The sequence below is a fragment of the Prionailurus viverrinus genome, chromosome A1, assembly GCF_022837055.1.
Source record: "Prionailurus viverrinus isolate Anna chromosome A1, UM_Priviv_1.0, whole genome shotgun sequence".
NCBI lineage: Eukaryota > Metazoa > Chordata > Mammalia > Carnivora > Felidae > Prionailurus > Prionailurus viverrinus.
Window position 1 is genome coordinate 89,782,751 of NC_062561.1, and position 13,765 is coordinate 89,796,515.

The following is a 13,765-nucleotide window of genomic DNA, read 5'->3' on the forward strand; positions in this document are numbered from 1 at the left end:
AAACTTTGATCAATTCCTGTCCAGATTGCCCTTATAGGGTGTCATGTGAAACCCTCCCTAATTCCCATACGCTTTGAGACCGAAGGAGATTCAATTCTTTGCTTAGCAAGTTTAGTAAACCAGCTTTACATGATCAAGACTTCTCCTATGGTCTGGCGTGTGAGGGAGACTTCTACATTCGGAAAACAGAAAATAGGCTGAATTTGCAGGACTAAAAAAAAAAAAAAAAACATTTAACGTAACGGAATGAATTTCAATTGAAGTTAAGGAAGAACTTCATGATAAGACAAGTAAACTGAGGATGTTCATGTTAGAGTGTTCCAAAATAAAGGATATTTTTACATTCCTCTCTGTGTGGGGCAACATTTCACAAAAGATGGACCCTTAGAAAGAGAATTTGGGGGTCTCAGATTACGAAGAGTACCTCTTTCCTGACGAAAACAAACAAAAAAACCGGCGGCGGCAAGAGCTCGAGAATGCCAGCTTTTAAGTCACTTAGTAAGGTGGTCGCCACTCTAGAGGCCCTTGGGTCTCCTCGCAGAGAGAAGCCACGCCATAACCCTCCCTCTCTGCGCAGCTCGCCCTGGACCAGACGCCTAATATGGTTGACCATGGACGAATTTCAGCAAGCAAAACGGTGTCCTGAGAAACATGTCCTCTAGCAACCAGCACTCATTCACTCCCTTTTGGCCAGCAAGGGCCTATGGCTGGGGCATTCTTTTATTCGGCTACTGGTAACCACCCGTCCAGTTTCCGTCTGCTTGGCCAAGGATGCAGAGGAGCACCCACCCGCTGTCGAACTGGAGGGAAACTCGATGCCTGCCTTGCGCCTTCTTCCCTTCAAAAGGAACTTGCGCCCAACGTGGGGCTCGAACCCACGACCCTGAGATTAAGAGTCTCATGCTCTACCGACTGAGCTAGCCGGGCACCCGCGCAAGTCCTACGTTGTACCTCAGAAGACTGAAATCTACATGCAGGGATGAGGACACACTTTAAAAAGTAATTGCATAAGTATTATGGAGCACCTACTGTGTGCCTGATTGTCCTAGTGACTAGAGCCAGAGGATCGGAAGCCTAGCATCCCTGAACCTGGGAGAAGTGGCTGCGCGGGTTCCCGAGGGGGAAGAGCAAGAGAGCTGAGGTGCCAGATCTGAATTTACATTAGAGAATTTATGGAGGGCGTGCTGTGAGCTCTGTCCTGCTGGGGTCTGGCTTCACTAAGCGTCTACCAGAAACAGAAATAGACATACACGTGTCCTTCCCTCTGTGTGAGGGCAGTTCTTTCTCCTACGGAGGCAGAAGCAGCGTGGACGAGGAGGTAACCCTTTAAATGAAAGGGAGGCTAAAAACAACACCAAAACTGAAGTCCTGTTTCCGCCCGGTTTCGAACCGGGGACCTTTCGCGTGTGAGGCGAACGTGATAACCACTACACTACGGAAACCCACACCACTCGACCTTCACTAACACTACCTAGAAGCTACACTGGGGCGATTAAGGGGCTGAGGGAACCCAGACTTCCAAGTAAGTGACTGGCGTTTTCTGAGCTGCCAGCTGAACTGTGTTCAGGTCTCGTATCCACACTTCTTTTGGCGTGGCTTCCTACAGTTGTTCACCAACGAGAATTCGTGATTTTAGCGTTTCAGGCCAACCCTCCGAGGAAGCAGGCGTTCACTCCGAGTTTCCCTACTAGGTGGGAAGCGCCTCGAGAACAGGGTGAGTTCTGCGTGCGCAGCCCTGGCATTCCGCAGCGTTTCGCACTCACTGAGACTTCTGTACATGAATTGCGTTCCTGTAACTCCCCCTCCAGTTTTTGTTTTCTTTTTAAAAATTCCTCAAGTATTATTTCAATCGCCCGAATAATCTATTTGGCAGAGATGCTCTACGTACAAAAGCAGCATCTTTGGTAGCATAGTTCTACAACCTGGATGAGATTCTCAAAAAAAAAAAAAATAAATAAAATAAATAAATAAATAAATAAATAAATAAATAAATAAATAAAATATATAATAATAATAATTTAATACCACAAACCCAATTGGAGCCCATTCTCTTAGACTGAGACTCCATGAAGACAGACCTCGAGGTAGTTTGGACGCGGAGCATGCATGGTGCCCACTCAGAAAGTGCTGAATGACTTAACTCACTATATGTTAAGCAACATGGCTTTGAAATTGTATTAACTCTAATTTCACAAAACCCTCTGATGGCAACTATTATACTTATTTTATACGAGTAAACACAGGACTACAAAGATATCAAATACATTTTTAACCTCCCCCCCCCCCTTTTCTACACTTTTCAGCACCTTGCTTTTCTCACTTCAGAGTAAATCGTGAAGGATTCCCTTTTTACAGATAGTGTTCCACTGTGTGAATGTTTATGTGACGGCTTCACTACTCCTTTATTGATGGGCAGTTAGAAAAGTTCATCTAAACGCTACGACAGTGACCAGACGGCAGTTTCTAATGCGCGTGGAAATGTCAACTACAGTGGGGAGGTTGGAGAAGATGTCCGGTCGCCTTCGGGATCCCTGAGGCACTCTGAGTTCCCAACCAACAAAGTCCTCGGCCTAGAAGGGCCGGAAGTACTTGAGGGCGCTCACCGGGACCCGCCCCTCCGCTTCCGGCATCAGCTGTGGGGAGTCCCTGGCGTTGTCCTCCTTGTCCGGTTAGTAGGATGGCGCTGGGCCGAGGCAGTCATAGCACCGAGAGCGGACGGCCGTTAAGAGCCTCAACCTTTCCCCGAAGTTTATCCCCAGTGGCGGGGGATGGAGGAGGCCGGTCCTTCCGAGTTGTCCGCGTTCCCTGCTCCTTCGTATTACAGAGACGTGGGCCTCCATCGTTGTAGCCCTCCCGTCCTGTTCCCGTGTGCCTGCTAGAGCGTCTCCTCGCCGTTTCCTGTCGCCCAGGGGCCCGAGAGGAAAGAAGGGGGCGTAGCGCTACCGCGGGGGGAACTCGCGAGCTTAGGTGACTCGCAGACACCGGAAGTGTTGAGAGGGAGGCCGGAAGTGAGGGGGCGGAGCCAGGAAGTGAGGAGGGGCGGGGGTTTATGAGGAGGCCAAGGGAGCGTTGGGACAGATTTGCACTCAGGGCCACCTGAGGGACTTGGCTGTAGCGCTCAGCTCTGTCCCCTCCCCTCGCAGAGACACGGTTGTCGTCTAGGAGTAGGGAACTTTGTGGAGGGGGGGTTGTCGGGAGGACCTTTCTGTGTCTGCGATTGAGGCAAGGTGTGGAGAGGCGGGGTGGGGGTGGGGCCGGGTCGTCAGGGCGTCTGAGAGGGAAGACCCCCGCCCCCGCCCCCCCACCGCCCATCTACACTGGCTGACTGGACACTAAGATGGCTGCCGTTGCCATGACACCCAACCCTGTGCAGACCCTTCAGGAGGAGGCGGTGTGCGCCATCTGCCTCGATTACTTCACGGACCCCGTGTCCATCGGCTGCGGGCACAACTTCTGCCGAGTGTGTGTAACCCAGTTGTGGGGAGGGGAAGATGAGGAGGACAGGGACGAGTTAGACCGGGAAGAGGAAGAGGAGGACGGAGAGGAGGAGGAGGTGGAGGCTGTGGGGGCCGGTGGAGGGTGGGACACCCCCATGAGGGATGAAGACTATGAGGGCGACATGGAGGAGGAGGTCGAGGAGGAAGAGGAGGGTGTGTTCTGGACCAGTGGCATGGGCGGGTCCAACTGGGACAACATGGACTATGTGTGGGAGGAGGAGGACGAGGAGGAAGATTTGGACTACTACTTGGGGGACATGGAGGAGGACCTGAGAGGGGAGGATGAGGAGGACGAGGAGGAAGTGCTGGAGGAGGACGAGGAAGAGGAGTTAGACCCCGTCACCCCACTGCCCCCGCCTCCAGCCCCTCGGAGGTGCTTCACCTGCCCCCAGTGCCGAAAGAGCTTTCCCAGGCGGAGCTTCCGCCCCAACCTGCAGCTGGCCAACATGGTCCAGGTGATTCGACAGATGCACCCAACTCCTGGTCGAGGGAGCCGTGGGAACGAGCAGGGCATTTGTCCCAAACACCAGGAAGCCCTGAAGCTCTTCTGCGAGGTGGATGAAGAGGCCATATGTGTGGTGTGTCGAGAATCCAGGAGCCACAAACAGCACAGCGTGGTGCCATTGGAGGAGGTGGTGCAGGAGTACAAGGTGAGAGAAGTAGAAGATGGGGAGTTTTGTGGGGGTGGAGAGAAACTGGGAAAAGGCAATATGTCCCCTCCCACTCCCCAGAACTTCATGCACTGATTCTCCTTTTCTAAGCACTTAGTGGCATCAAGGTGGGTTGGAGTGAGAAGGATCCTGTACACTGGGCTGCATGTCTTGGGGAAAGCCACTGCTGTTTCACACTTCCATTGTCCCTAAGTGTAGGAGTACAGGTGACAGGTCCCTCAGGCTTTACCACCAGTCTCATTTTCCTCTGGGTAAGTTTTCAGTCTATCCTTGACTTGGACCCTGGAGATGGAAAGGACTTGAGGCCTCAACAAGAAAGGGCCCTAAGGAGCAGGAGTGTAGAAATGACTACTAGTGTCAGACCCAGATGCTTTGCACTTGCCTTTTAATGGGTTTCCTACCTACCCCATGATACAGCTTGGTTCTGTCCTTGAGGACTTTTGTTAAATCTGCATCAGTCGGATGTACTGACTAGAAGTTCTTACCTTACCTGAGAATGCAGATAAAAGGGAGAAGCTTTTAAGTCAGAAGACCAGGCTCTGCACTCACTCACCCAGGCATCTCTAAAAGCCTTGGAGCATTAATTTTTCCAGGGTTAAAAGTTAATATTTACTGAACACTTAACTTACTATGTACACCAGGCACTGTACTAAGCACTTTTCATGGACTATCTCATTTAAAACTTCAGACAACCCTGTGAGTTTGATATGGTTTCTGTCCCTTTTTTACAGATTAGGAAATAGACTTAAGTAATATACACAGGGCCACATAGCTACTAGTAAGTGATGGACTTGGTTATGACCTGCCCCTGTGCCCCTGCATACTGTTAACAGTGTCATCACCATTTAGGTGTCTGTCGTTAGTTTGACTTTACTGATATGTGACTTCTTGGAGTCTGATTCTAGTTTGGTTAATACTTTGCACCCTACTTCTGGCCTTTACTCTTTTGGGATACAGGTAAAGGAGATTGGTCTGTGAGACAGCCAGCACAAATAGCACTACTTAGTGAAGGCTGGGAAGGGTTTGAAACAGTGGGACCAGGAGGAAGAGAGGGTAGCTCCTGTGTGGTCTGTGCATTACCCCAGTTTTAGAGTAACGAGTCTAGAGCTTCTCAGCTATGAGTGGTACAGCTAAGACAAACTTACATCGTCTCATGACAAGAAACTATGTCTTCCACACAGTGATACTCCCAATTACTAGGGGAGTTTTCAAAAGTACAGTGGGCCCTACCACTAGAGATTCTGAGTCAGAGACAGGGAGAGTGTCTTTAAGAAAGCCCAGCCTAGCATTGGCATCACTGCATTGGTAATATCACCTGTTGTTTAGGCTCTGTGTTGTTAGGGGAGGTTGTGATTTCCTTTTGTCCTTTTTATCTCCTCTTGGCTCCTCAGTGGGCAGTTTGTTAATTAAATGTTGGGATGGACTATTCATGGACATTCCACTTGTTCTCCACCCTCCTTCTACAGGGCTCTTCTGAAGGGCTTCTGAAAATGGATTTTTATTTGTGAATTTGTGTTAGCCATGTCTGTTGTATGCCAGCCTAGTAGGGCTCTGCAATTTGAGGAGGCCACATAGATGCAAATAATCTGCCATTAACTGATCAGCAAATGTAAATACATGGATTTTATTATTTAGAACTAATTTGAGTGATTCCTTTTTTAATTTACAGGCCATTTTATAGGTACGTAGTTTATTCTTTTCAAATCTGTACACTAACTAGCACTAGTTTGGAACAGTGTTGTTTTATAGAAATATTTTTTATTGAGTAGGTAATAATATGGATGATGTATAAATAAATCTCCTAAAAAAGTGAAAGTTCTTGAAAATTTCTCTTAAAATAGTACTCTGTTTGGACTTGTGCTCATGAATTTGTCAATGATTTATGAAAATTATTAAATGGGAAATTTAAGCATCATAAATTCTGAACAGGATTGGAGAAAAATAGAAGGTAATATCAAAAAACAAAATTTTTTGTAGTTTATGCTACTTTCATGTCAGGGGTTGATTGTAATATTATTAATGTAATTTTTTCTAGAACCACTCATCCTGTGCAACAACCACTGCCTTTTGTACTCTTCTCTGGGTCAGTAACCTCTTTAGTTCAAGGGTCATTATCAGGTTGTCATTGGCAGTTTAGACATAGGTAGAGAATACTAGATAACATTTATTGATCTTTACTATGTGCTACTGTGTGAAGCATACTGTCCATAACATGCATTCTGTTATTCCCAATTCCCATGTAAGATGAGGAAATTGGAAGTGCTGCTTGCCTCAGGTCACCTGGCTACATTTAGGTTTAGATTGGAGTCTAGGCTTGAGCTCTTCTGCTCTGTATTACCTCTCAAGGAAAAAGGCAGAAGTAGTAGGAGACATAAAAAAAAAAAAGGAAAGAAAACAGGTTGGGCCTATTTCTGGTCTCTAACAGCCCTTTAAAGAAAAAGATTCTGGGGGTACCTGGGCAGTTCAGTCGGTTAAGCCTCTGAGTCTTGATTTCAGCTCAGGTCGTGATCTCACTGTTCCTGAGATAGAGCCCCACGTCTGGGGGCAGGGAGCCTGCTTGGGATTCTCTTTCTCCCTCTCTCTCTATCCCTCCCCTTGCTCTCACAAAATAAATAAATAAACATTAAAAAAAAAAAAAAGATACCGTTACAAGAGATTGGAACATAGAGCTGAAATGCATATTTGCCGTGAAGGTTAAAATCTTAGGAAGAGAGAGGTTTTGTTTTCCATTTATATTTATTTAATAATAATTAAAAAAAATTTTTTTTAATGTTTATTTTTGAGAGAGAGAGAGTGTGAGCTAGGGGAGGAGGAGAGAGAGGGAGACACAGAATCTGAAGTGGGCTCCAGGCTCTGAGCTGTCAGCACAGCATCGAACTGATGAGTGGTGAGATCATGACCTGAGCTGAAGTGGACATTCAACCAATGGAGCCATCCAGGCGCCCCAGTAATAATTTTTTTTAAGTTTGTTTATTTTGAGAGAGAGCTCGTGTGAGGGTGGGACAGAGGGAGGGGGAGAGAGAAAATCCCAAGCAGGCCCAGTGCTCTACTCAAGGCTTGAACCCACAAACTGAAATCATGACCTGAACCAAAACCGAGTCTGTCTCTTAACTGACTAAGCCACCCAGGCACCCCTTGTTTTCCATTTAGTAAGTGAGTGAGAGAGAAAGCAGATGGACAAAGAGGCATAGAAATTAAAATAAGTAAAGTGGGGCCCCTGCCCCACAAGGAGCCATTGTGTCCTGGCAGAGACATATTTAAAAACCATTACAGTGTCTAGGAAGTATTGTAAAGGTTGTATTCATGTTCCTTGGGATGACAGAGGAAGTTGGGGGCAGGGAGGACCATGGTCAGGTAGCTGGTATTTAAAATTTTTTTTTTTTTTAACGTTTATTTATTTTTGAGACGGTGAGAGACAGAGCGTGAACAGGGGTGGGTCAGAGAGAGGGAGACACAGAATCTGAAACAGGCTCCAGGCTCTGAGCTGTCAGCACAGAGCCCAACGCGGGGCTCGAACTCACGGACCACGAGATCATGACCTGAGCCGAAGTCGGCCGCTTAACCGACTGAGCCACCCAGCCACCCCAGGTAGCTGGTATTTTAAAGGAAGAATGCCTTGGGCCAGGTGGAGAAAGGAAATCCCAGAAAGAGGGAAGAGCATGTATGAAGATAATAGAATTACATTCGGGAAAAGACAGTTTTATGTGGCTAAAACTAAGAGTCTATGTCAGAAGGGGTAAGTGTAGCAGAGAAGTCTAGAAATGTAGAGGCAATGAAGGAACCTCATATTTTGCAGGTGATTGAGAACCACTGAAAGATTTTTAGCACAGGCACAAAATCATCAGAGAAATATTTAGAGATGAAAGTTATGAGGAAGATTGCTTTTGAGGGCTGGAACATTTCATATGGAAGGACCTTGTGTGGTGAGGGGCTCAAGCCAGGTCCACCCCAACTCTGGGTATGGAGCTCTATGGTCACCAGGATCCTACCAATAGAGAACACACTCAGCGGTGTGTTCTTCTATACATGAGTGCAGGCAGAGGGTTGGAGGCCTTTGTCATCATCTGAAGAGAAGAGAGGGGAGGAAGAGAGTATGATGCTCATCTGATACCTGTGATGGGGGTCAGGCTTTGAGCCCCAGTCCAATGCAGGGAGGATGGGGGAAGTGGGCACTGAAAGCAGGTGCCTCTCCTATCCCAGGCTTCTAACCTTCCTTTTCTCATTCCCTCAGGCCAAACTGCAGGGGCATGTGGAACCACTGAGGAAACATCTAGAGGCTGTGCAGAAGATGAAGGCCAAGGAGGAGAGGCGGGTGACAGAACTGAAGGTGGGTGAATGTCCTTGATAGGGCTTACTGGCTCTGTGATCAGGGCAGGGAACATGGGTTGTCTACTCTCAGAAGTGGTGACAAGATTCCCTGAAGAGGGACCTGGGAGAGAGGTAGAGACATTCCCAGGGTTTTGAAGAAAGAGGGGCCTTAAAGGGTCAGGGGGCACATTTATTCTAGGTTCCAGAATGGAGTGGAAACAGATCTAGTGTAGAGAGGTTGGGTCTGTGGCCCAAGCCTGAAGAACAGGCTTACCACCCCAGACACCTCACTTCAAGGCCTATGCCCACCAGGCTGGATAGCACAGAGGGCAGAAGTGGGCAAGGCAAAATCTACGTAACAGCCATCAGAGAAGCCCCAGGTCCTAGGACAGATGGTAGGTGGTAGGTAGAGCAACCCTGAGCATGAACGGGAAGGGGAGGGCATGGTGTTTAATAGAGGATAGAATGTTACAGAGACTTTGTCTTCTCTAGTCCAGTGTTTCTCAGCTGTTTTTCTTGATTGATCACCCCTCCCCAAGGAGTATTTTTAGATATTTTTTCCCTAATACCACCCTCCCCACCCCCAACTCTGTACGTGTGTTTGTAAGGTCAGCAGAAACTGGAATGGCCTGGCACTGAGCTTTGGAGACCAAGACAGGACATCCTTCTTGTCTGACCTCTTCCCTCATCTTTCCCTGGCCAGTGGGTGGGTCTTGCCACTTCCCAAGTCTTGTACTTATTTTTTTGCCACCTACACATTAGGGACTCTGCTGCTGGCAATTGCCACACACTGAGTGTGTCTGGGAGCCAGGGGGTCCTCTTAGCCAAATGCTCAGATTGAGACTTCTGGGGTCCTGGGATGCAGAGAGAAGATGTCAGGGTCTGTGTATCACTGGGACAGAGAGTGAAGCTGACTTTCCTTCACCGACTTAGCCAGTCAGAACTTCCTTCCTCACTCTGGCCTGTCCCTCTTTGTCCCAAGAATGTCTCTAGCTGATGATACCTGCATGGAAAGCATGCCCACTATCTGGGATTGCCCAGTCCAGGCAAATGGGGTGAGATTAGGCAGAAGTTTTCTCTGATTATATATAGACTACAGTCTACACAATGATATCCATGATTTTGCCTTTTGGCTTTTAAAGTGTAAAATAACATTTGGCCGTTTACAGAGAAAGTTTGCTAGACTCCTGATCTAGAAGGATTCGGTGACTTTTCCAAAGTCATTAGTAGTATAGTCAAGACCCTAACTTGATATCTTGATTCCTGAATTTTTAATTTATTCATTGCAAAAAACTTTTACTAAGTACTGGTGCTGTTCTGAGGTCTGAGGATCCTGTGACAAAAACTTACGCAGTGGTGGAAAAGGATGTTAAAAGATACTTCAATGTAAACAACATTTCAAATTAATATTAATGCTGTGAGGATATATAATGAATGATATTTATGGGAGATACGATGGTATTTATGGGGGTAGTCCTGATTTAGATCTAGTGGGGAGAGAAGGCTTCTCTCAGGGAATATTTTTAAATTTAGATCTGAAGAATGAATCAAGTTAGATAGCCAGGGTGGAGATAAGTTGCAGGCAGAAGTTAGTGAGTTTGAGACCAGTGTGCTTTGGAGTGTGGGAGTGGTGCCTGGTAAGGCTGGGAGGTGGTGGAAGGGACAGGGGCCCCTTTCCATTTGGGATGCAGAGCTCCATTACCTTGGATTGAGGGGCAGCAGTTGCAAAATTGGAAGTTTATGTTTCTGTGTGTTGAGGTGGTATCCACCATCCCCTTTGCATCATCCCAGAGCCAGATGAAGTCAGAGCTGGCAGCTGTGGCCTCGGAGTTCGGGCGGCTGACACGGTTTCTGGCTGAAGAGCAGGCAGGGTTGGAGCGGCGCCTCCGAGAGATGCACGAAGCCCAGCTAGGGCGTGCAGGAGCAGCGGCCAGCCGCCTGGCGGAGCAGGCTGCCCAGCTGAGCCGCCTGCTGGCGGAGGCCCAGGAGCGGAGCCAGCAGGGGGGCCTGCGGCTGCTCCAGGTGAGCAGTGCCCCCTTCCCTGTCTCCCCCTGCCTTCCCCCCAGCACCCTGTATTTGCTCTGTTAGGCAGTGCTTACCAAACATCTGTTCAGAGCTGCCTCTCTTCTCATTGGGAGGACCCATGATAATTTAACCTAAGACCAAAAGGTTTTTTGAGGCTGGGGACAGGGTTAATGCCAAATGTGGTGTGTGTGTGATTATACCCAGTGAAAAGAAAGAAATTCAATTGTATAAAGAGGGTTTTAAAGTAGAGTCAAGGAAAGAATTTTTGACAGAGACATCCTGAGAAAGATGCCTAAGTCATGTTGTAAAAATTCTTTTACTGGGGTTGAAAATTCTATTATTGGTCTCACAGCAGGATGAGATAAGTGTGCTAGGGCATAGGGATGATTGAGATGGATACACACTTACTGAGGGTCTTGAGGGTTGCTTTTTCTTACTCCCTGTTCAAGTTCAGTCCTTTCTCTGGCTGGAATCAGATTGAGAGAAAGGAGCTGTCTGTGTGCAGCTGACTCTCTCTTTGTCTCTTTTTCCCTCTCCCTCTTTTTGTTTCTGTTATTCCCAGGACATCAAGGAGACTTTCAATAGGTGTGTTGCCACCCTTTATCCTTTGTGACCCAGTGGCATCTGGTTCCCCATCCCTACCTCTCTTGGATATCCCGCTCCTTTCCTTCCTTCCCCAGGACCCGAGTTTCTGCCTCCTGGACCCTCCTCTCCTTCCCCTCAGCTTCTGCTCTTCCCTCTGGGAATATCATGGTCCCACCCCCTGCCCGGTCCCCTTCCTCTAGGTGTGAAGAGGTACAGCTGCAACCCCCAGAGGTCTGGTCCCCTGACCCGTGTCAGCCCCATAGCCATGACTTCTTGACAGATGCCATCGTGAGGAAAATGAGCCGGATGTTCTGTCAGGCTGCCCGAGGTAGGGAGGTCACCTGTACGACCTTCCTTTTCCTTTCCCTTCACAGACCTGAGATTGGGTTCTGAGGAGGAGGTTGGGCCTGGTGGGGGGAAGATTGGGGCTAAGGTGGAGCAGGATACAGGTAGGCTGCTTGGGGCTTCAAGCTAAGAGTAGTTTTTGACCTAGACCAGGTAGGTGTTGATGGTGGGAGGGGAGGGTGGATAGCAAGAGCCAGGGCCAGAGGGAAGACCTGTCCAGGGTCCTGGAAACAAGAGTTGGGTAAGAGGTGGAGCTCATAGGAACTAAAGTCTGGTCTCTAGGATGGGGAGGGGTGAGGACAGCTGGAAGGCAGGCAGGGAGGGAAGCAAAGGGGAGGGCAGCAGGAAAGGCTGAATCTTGGAGTTGGCTACTGATGGGGAACAGTTGTTCCAGCCTTGGCGTATTTGTCCTCCCCCTCCCCAAGTGGACCTGACGCTGGACCCTGACACGGCTCACCCGGCCCTGATGCTCTCCCCTGACCGTCGGGGGGTCCGCCTGGCAGAGCGGCGGCAGGAGGTTGCTGACCATTCCAAGCGCTTCTCAGCCGACTGCTGCGTATTGGGGGCCCAAGGCTTCCGCTCTGGGCGGCACTACTGGGAGGTAGAGGTGGGAGGGCGGCGGGGTTGGGCGGTGGGCGCTGCCCGTGAATCGACCCATCATAAGGAGAAGGTGGGCTCTGGGGGATCCTCTTTGGGCAGTGGGGATGCCAGCTCCTCACGCCATCACCATCGCCGCCGCCGGCTCCACCTACCCCAACAGCCCCTGCTCCAGCGCGAAGTGTGGTGTGTGGGCACCAATGGCAAACGCTACCAGGCACAGAGCTCAACGGAGCAGACACTGCTGAGCCCAAGTGAGAAACCACGGCGCTTTGGCGTGTACCTGGACTATGAGGCTGGGCGCCTAGGCTTCTACAATGCGGAGACTCTAGCCCACGTGCATACCTTCTCAGCTGCTTTCCTGGGCGAGCGTGTCTTCCCTTTCTTTCGAGTGCTCTCCAAGGGTACTCGTATCAAGCTATGCCCTTGATTAGCCTGCCACCCGCAGGGGCCCCTCTGGTCAGCACTTGAGGGGCGGGTGGTGGTGGAGGGTGTCCCATAAGTTTAGGGGCTCAAAGGCTCCTTCCACTGTTTGTTGCTTCCCACTCCCCTTTGACCCCAGGCCCGCTTCTCCCTCTAGGAGCCTAAAGAACCTTCCTGGCCTGCAGCTCTGCCTTCTCTCACCTGCAATGTCTGTCCAACAGGTCTGCATGGGTCCCTGATGAGAACAGCTGCCTGGTTTTCCTTCCCTCTGTCCACCCAGGGTTTTGAGTAGGAGTTGAGGGGAGATTTAACTCTATTACTTAACTTCCCTTTCCTTGCCCCTACTCTTCACCTTGTCAGTTCCCAGGCTGGGATATTTGGGCAAGACTCCTGTCTGCCCCGAATTCCATTTTCTGATGCAAATTTTAGCTAAGGGATTTGGAAGCTTTTTGGGGAGGCGGGTTAGGCAAAAGGGTAGAGCTGGGTAATAAATGTCTATTCTCTGGGGGAGGTAGGAGGGATTCTAGACTCCTTCCATCCCCAATTTCTACCTCCATAGACTGGCCAGAATTTAGCTTGAGATCTGGAATGGGCAACATAATTGAAACTACATACCATTGTATTACCCAATAAATTATTTTCTCCCCCACCCTTTTTCCAGCACTCACATTAGGAGTAAAGCTCACCCCGCCCATCCCCTCCAGGTCTTTTCACTGCCAGGCTCCTTTCCTCTTTGTCCAATGAAGTTCCTTGTGTCAGTATCCAGCCTCATATATTAGTTCTCTCCATCTGGTGAGCCCTGACCAGGAGCCTGGGGACAGGGGTTTGGATCCCCAGGAGAGCCTTGGGTATAATCTATTTTTCTAGTAACCCCTTGCCTTCTGTCACTTGTCAGCTTTTGTCCTTTGCTTTGATGGCAGAGGTCAACTTCTGTTCCTGGGGGAAAGGGAAGACGGGATGTGTTGTGGAAATAAAGTTTATTTGCTTCTTTTGTGGAGTCCTTTCCTTTAGGTGAGCAAAAATAGAATGTAGGGCTAGGGTTTCTTCCACAGTAAGCCAGTCTCTCCAATAAACGTAATGACACAGAACTGAGGACTGATTGTACCTTCCCCATAACCTGCATTTTACACCACGCATGTTATTTCCATAGATTGGGATATTCACTCTCACCCCATTTGAATATCTACATAGTTTTATTGGTACCCTCTTCAGCATGCACTTTGAAAATTGTTTGCCACTTGTGTATCACTGCTTTGAGGTTTTAGGATTCTGGTTTTCCCAAGAATCTTTACATTTCTAAAGTCTTGCCATGTA

At 48.8% G+C, this 13,765-nt stretch overlaps 1 protein-coding gene and 2 non-coding genes across 7 annotated transcripts; 1 reads left to right on the forward strand and 2 right to left on the reverse strand.

The window, feature by feature from the left end:
- Window positions 1-854: 854 nt before the first annotated feature.
- Window positions 855-927, reverse strand: TRNAK-CUU (transfer RNA lysine (anticodon CUU)). Its single transcript has one exon. It is a non-coding gene; the product is annotated as a tRNA-Lys (tRNA).
- A 442-nt stretch (window positions 928-1,369) lies between these two features.
- Window positions 1,370-1,442, reverse strand: TRNAV-CAC (transfer RNA valine (anticodon CAC)). The gene has a single exon. It is a non-coding gene; the product is annotated as a tRNA-Val (tRNA).
- A 1,567-nt stretch (window positions 1,443-3,009) lies between these two features.
- On the forward strand, window positions 3,010-13,442 carry TRIM41 (tripartite motif containing 41). Of its 5 annotated transcripts, XM_047849171.1 has the most exons (7): window positions 3,011-4,147; window positions 6,204-6,251; window positions 8,400-8,495; window positions 10,235-10,498; window positions 11,064-11,086; window positions 11,287-11,414; window positions 11,857-13,442. In XM_047849171.1, exons 1-7 carry the CDS (start codon window positions 3,338-3,340, stop codon window positions 12,456-12,458), a joined length of 1,971 nt encoding a protein of 656 aa, XP_047705127.1. In that variant the 5' UTR covers window positions 3,011-3,337; the 3' UTR covers window positions 12,459-13,442. The 5 variants fall into 5 exon arrangements, with proteins under 5 accessions (XP_047705116.1, XP_047705127.1, XP_047705118.1 ...); XM_047849150.1 differs by lacking the exon at window positions 6,204-6,251 and having other exon boundaries at window positions 3,012-4,147; XM_047849156.1 differs by lacking the exon at window positions 6,204-6,251 and having other exon boundaries at window positions 3,012-4,147; window positions 10,268-10,498.
- The last annotated feature ends 323 nt before the right edge of the window (window positions 13,443-13,765 follow it).

Coding starts and splice junctions, on each gene's coding strand:
- TRIM41 (XM_047849171.1), top strand. CDS start 3,338: ATGGCTGCCGTTGCCATGACACCCAACCCTGTGCAGACCCTTCAGGAG. Junction 4,148..6,203: donor AGGTGGTGCAGGAGTACAAG/GTGAGAGAAGTA, acceptor AATTTTTTCTAG/AACCACTCATCCTGTGCAAC. Junction 11,415..11,856: donor GTTCTGTCAGGCTGCCCGAG/GTAGGGAGGTCA, acceptor CCCCTCCCCAAG/TGGACCTGACGCTGGACCCT.